Genomic DNA, 5,720 nt, shown 5'->3' with positions numbered 1-5,720 from the left:
AAAAAAAAAAAAAAAAAAGCAAAACCACCAAAACTCCACAAACAGGATGCAGACACATTAAAAAAGCAACACTGATCTAACAAAGGAATGTGAACTGCAGTTGACTTAAACAGCATCACAGCAATAGCCCTCCCCCTACACACAGATCTCTGCAGCTCTTAAAGTCATGGGGATATAGGGTCTTCCAAATTCTGTGCTTCTTTCCCATTGCTTGATACCTCTTAGCTTAAGGTAATTTAACTTACTGCCTTTTCTTTCCAGACAACAAGAGCACCCACGTTTGACCCAGACTAAAGCAAAGCAAACTAAGTTGTATTATTCTGCCTACCTTAGAGAGGTATTAAATTCTAACATTCTGGTACATATTCTTCTCACTGAAAGAACAAACTATAAAGGGTCCTCTGTTTCAAGGTCTCCTGTTAAGCATCAGAAGAGTCTAACCAAGATTAGATAATGAACACCTCTGTGAAAGGTACCATTTCTTCCCACAAACTCAATCTACAGCGCTAAATGCCATTCCCTAAGTCCATATACAATTTTCTTAATGTAACTGCTGGTTCACAATTACAGTTCCTGCTTACACATCCTCAATAGTGGCAAAGAGTACTTATGAGGCTTCTCCCTGTCCCAAGAAGAACCATTTCCTCCATCCAAAATGTGGAAATGGCAATGTAAATGCCATCCCCTCCTGTTCTTCTCTTTTACCAAACTTTTGCCTCCAGGAGAGGAAAACTACTAAGAACATTACATTTTTAAGCAAGGTATTATCTTGATTTTCAGCATTAAGGCCATTTACACATTATTTCACCACCTACCTAAAGGTACCTACCTCAGTGAACCCTTACAAGCCTTTCTATGCTAGAAAACTAAAATCATACATGTATCTGGTTATGATTACTTTGAATATTCTTCTTTAAATGTGCATTGTGCTTACTAATTAGGGTCTCAGACCTATTTGCAAAGTCTAGGATTTGGTGACAAAACTGGAATTACAGCTAGGATAGAATACAGATTTTTTTGTCTAGTCAGAAATTCTTATCTTGTGATAGGAAGAAGAAAGGAAATTTGCAGAGGATCAAAATTAGTGCAGTTGCATCGTGCCCCAAGTTAAATGGAAAAACAGTCCCTCTTCAGCAGGGAATCAGGAAACTTTACCTTTCTCTGTAGATCAATTGCTATGTGATTGTTTACTGTCATAGAATATGAGGATTTCTTTCCTCTACTTGTATAACAGAAGTAATCTCACTCATCTCTCTAAAGAGGGCGGGGGATTAACTAGTGACAAATAGGCTGAAGACACTACAGAAATACAAAAAGTACTCCCAAGTAGCGATAAAATCTTATCCCACAATCTGAGTAAAACGCAGCACCTATTATTGCCTTTTGAAAAGGTTCAGAAGGACTCTCTTGCCTTAGAAGAAGGAGGAAAAAAACCCAGTAATGACACTTATAAACTCTAGCACCCATCATTTCCCATGCTCTAACCTAAGGAGGCATAAATCCTTCCTGTAATTCACCAAGGATGAAAAATACAGTCATATATAACATCATAAAACCAGGAGACACAAGCAATAAAAAAAACCTCTCAAGATGTCCAAAAAGCCATTTATCAAGCCGTTTTTGCTTGAGGCAAGTTAGGTAATAACATGCAGAACAGAGTCAATTTAAGGAACTCACATCCAATATACTATATTTAATAAGTAGCTACAGGTAAAAATGATTGCAGGTTTGCTTTCCTTTATTTGTTCAGAGGGCTCTGGTGCAAATCATACATACATTAAGAGAACAGAGATTACCACAAACCTTTCTGGGCACAGCATGATTTCTATGTTACTGCCACTTATCAAGAAGTCATTTTGGGGCCCGAGTTTGTTGATTCATGAGATGTGGCTTCAGGCCATTGAGTCTCACAATATAAGTCACAGTCACCATTAATTAGGAGAGGTACCACTGGATCACTGGTCCAACCGGGTAGGAGCAGATTTCAAAACTTCAGGAGACCACTGGTAACACTTAGACTTGCAATATGGAAAGATCATCTACACTTGACATAAATTTGGATCTGTTAACTGATAAGCACCTACCTGGAATTCGGATTTTAAATTTACCACTTTGTCCAAACCCACCATCTATTATTCCATCTTCTCCTGTAGACAGTTTCACTTTCAGACCCACAAAAATCTGGATGTTTGTTTCCTTTTTAAACAGCGAACGACCAATCACACTGTAGTCATCCATCACCTGCAAAAGAAACAGGGATTCATGAATCTACAGTCTAAAGTGATAAGAAATTATCTGTGAACCACTCTGAGTTTGGCAACTTCTGCCACCCTTTAAAAACCATTTACCCCCAAATGAACAAATCTCCAGAAAAGTCATCTAAACTGTTGAGTTTAAGGCAATTTGTGTCTAAAACCATAAAAGCTTGTACAAGTCAACACATTTCTGCTTTTACCTTTCTTCTCAGAACATAGGAAGAACAAAACATGCTGTAAAGATGAGTTAATTAAAATCTTTCTTCTGCTTTGAAACCTTTCCATGAAAGTCACATAAGTACCTATGCTCACAAAAAGTTTATTCCATTACTTATCCTACAGCTAAGAACATTATCACCTACATAAACATTTTCTCTTAGCTCCAGACCTGCACTCCAACAGCTACACTTCCAAAGAAATGACAGCTTCTAAATGGAGCCTTTTAAATATTCACCTTTACATACATATTGATTTGTTAAACTAAAAGCCTTATGACCATTGTATCCAATTTTAATTTCAAGGTTTGTAACCCAGTGGGAAGAACCATTCCAAGTTGAATTCTTAATTAAGCTATCAGGAACAAGAGGCAGCAATGTTGGTGGGTAAGGCAAGATAAACAACCCTCCCTTAGGCATTACAAAGTATAAGGTGCAGTCAAGTGAGCCTAATCCTGTAGGTGTGAATATCCTTGTATACCTAAAGCCTGGAGTTGCTCTACCTTGTAGAGATAGAAAGAACATCTATCTAATCGGAAGAAATATGAGGATATTACTTGAATCTTTCCAAGATTATTTTCTGTGGTAGAAGTTGCAGCTCTTCTTCATATCTTAGGAGCCATTTTTAGCTACACCTAAGGGTTTCAAAGACCAAAGTGACTTAGAACAGTGAAAAATTATAACCAGTTTTGAACACTCCCCTTTATTCAGTTTTAACAGTCACTCACAGTATTGCTGGTTTATTAAGCAACTATCCTTCCCTGAAGCCTCCTCCATAAACTGTAATGCATATAACAGACTCAAATCCCTATGATTGCTATTATTTTGCTACATATATACACCTCTATTTTAATGCCAATCTCAGTATGGTAGTAAACCTAGCATCAGAAATTTAATTTTTGTTTCATTTTAAACAGAGCTTACTAGCTCAGCTATAAACAGCCTTGAAAGGGTTATGCAGTATTGCAGAGCACTGGCAAGATCTCTCCCTATCCCAGACCACATCCAGGATGAAAAATATCCACAGCCCCTCTTCCTTTCTTTCACATGGAGATGACAACAGGACAGGTAACTCCACTCCCAGCTGGGTACAGTCAAACCCGTAGGCAACAGCATTCAGATGCCTCAATAACATTCTCTGCTCGAACATCCACTCCTCATCTTTTCCCAAAAGGTCACATCTGTATTTTTTTTATCATGTCTGTCCTTTCCCATTGCTTCAAAATAGTTGATGAATCATTAGTGGCAGTATCACTGCTTGGCAACCTCTGGTTTAAATTTAAAACTGAAAAATGTCTTTTACTAGAGCGCCTGATAATAGGTGGTGGTAGAGGGGGATAGATAAGCTTTCAGGTACACTCGCCTTTCTTTGGGTCTGAAACAGAAGAGTAGCACAAAAAGAAGCTGTTAATTCCAACCTGAAGAAGCACTTACATTCTCTAACTCTTCCTTTTTTTCCAGTTGCATTAGCTGGAGAAATAAAAATATTACTTCTTCCTATAAACCTTTTGTCCCTAAAACAAGAATTTCAAACCCCCCTCCCTATTCTCCACTGCAAGCTATGTGCTTCTTTCCCCTGTGTTTGAAACACAGATGGTCTCTTATGTTCCAGTGAGGATCTTCCACGTAACTATGATTTTTGTAGTAATCTCCCAAAATGGCACAGGAAGCCAACTTTAAAAGGCCACATAAAGATCTTTTATTTTTCCAAGAGCACTTCAAAGTTATCTTTAACTTAATTAAATATGGAATTACAGAGAGAGCAATCATACTGGACTAGTATGGTTCAGTTTAGAGCCTCCCCAGCGAGGAGGAGGCTCCTCAGCAACTCAAATGATTTCTATGAACAACTGTTACAGTCATCACAGATCTTTGAGTAAAACAGTAATGACAACCTACAATTCCTGATTAGAATAGCAACAAAACGTATTACCATTTAGTTCTGCCACACTCAAAACCTTTCATTTTAAAAAAACCCTTGTCTTTTATAAGGAAATGTGCTTTTTAGGATCTTGCTCTTGTACATTCAGTTTAGGAAACAGACCAAGGGCTCCAGTTCCACTGTTCTTTTCACTCTAATGCTCAACTCATTAAAACTAAACCCCCTCCTTCAAGTGGTCAATATGTTCTGTCGGTATCACCATGATTCCTTGGGCATCTCTATAAGCCATTAGAAACAAAACTGCTTTAGTGGTGCTGAAGCAATAAGTGATCAGTGACTTGCCTGAGTGGCTGTTTGGAATAAAACCTTTATGACCTGAAGTGTCAGTCTTGTGCACTGAATACTATATAACCCATCCTATGTTGTCCATCCCCTCCAGTTATCCTATCATCAGTTTATCCCTGACAAAGACAAAATAACATGAGAATGCCTGCTGTAACAGGAGCTAAGATAACTTGATCAGTCTTTGCATTGAAATAAATAGGTGTTGGAAAGAATTACTATGAAGCAAAGCTCATTTTCTCAACTTAAAGATCATGTTAGAAAAATTTTTTAAAAATTAATATTTTGGTTTAGCCTTGCTTGGTAAAAAGGCAAAGAAATGCTTGTTGTTCTCTCCAACTGAAACGCAACACTTCCAATTACTTTACCAGCAATTTACCTCCAATCGTGGGATTTTAAGTTAATCCCCTCTGAGTTCTCAGAACATCTACAATGGCAATCATTTGGCCTATTAGCTGAACAGCCTTTTGGGAGAGCTTTCTGATTTTCTCTCTTTTTTTTTTCTTTTGGTATAAAATATTATGACCTTAGAAAGCCAAATGCCGCGAAGACAGCAAGGGATACGCAGTCTGCTCTGAAGCAGCAGCAAGGGGCCTAGCAACGAGGGCAGACTAATTTTATTAACTTCAGGGAAACTTCAAAAAGCTTTAGGGCTTTAATGCCAGACAGAGACGACCCCAAAAGTCAGTTTAAGTGCTGCATAAACAAAGGATTAGGGCAAGAAAAAGCTGAAGGCTCCTTGCATTTCTTGTTTATATTGTCATATGACCTAGCAGGAGTGGGAGAGGGCTGCCTCTCTGACTTTAATCCCCCATGGTGTACAGTGGCGTTTCAGTTCACTGACCTACATTACGATAATATTTTTTTAAATTTATGGGCAGAGGTGCAGCATCAAACTCACTTAAGGACTTTAAAAAAAGAAAAGGGGCGGGAAGGGAAAAATACCCAGAAGAGAAATTTTCTGGCTGGTATAGTCTCCCCCTCTCACTTAGGTTAGATCAGCAGCTTAGAAAGGGATTTCAAGTT

At 38.2% G+C, this 5,720-nt stretch overlaps 1 protein-coding gene across 1 annotated transcript in view; it reads right to left on the bottom strand.

Moving 5' to 3' along the window:
* The window catches only part of EEFSEC (eukaryotic elongation factor, selenocysteine-tRNA specific), a 122,978-nt gene that overhangs the window by 39,452 nt on the left and 77,806 nt on the right, over positions 1–5,720 (bottom strand). Inside the window, exon 6 of the mRNA XM_027884764.1 lies at positions 2,085–2,241. Within this exon, the coding sequence (XP_027740565.1) occupies positions 2,085–2,241 (157 nt within the window). The remainder of the gene's footprint in view (positions 1–2,084; positions 2,242–5,720) is intronic.

The sequence above is a fragment of the Empidonax traillii genome, unplaced genomic scaffold (genome assembly GCF_003031625.1).
Source record: "Empidonax traillii isolate 1590-97213 ecotype Southwest subspecies unplaced genomic scaffold, ASM303162v1 scaffold155:size2260171, whole genome shotgun sequence".
Taxonomy (NCBI): Eukaryota; Metazoa; Chordata; class Aves; order Passeriformes; family Tyrannidae; genus Empidonax; species Empidonax traillii.
The sequence above is the reverse complement of the archived record's forward strand: the minus strand, read 5'-3'. Positions and strand labels throughout refer to the sequence as shown.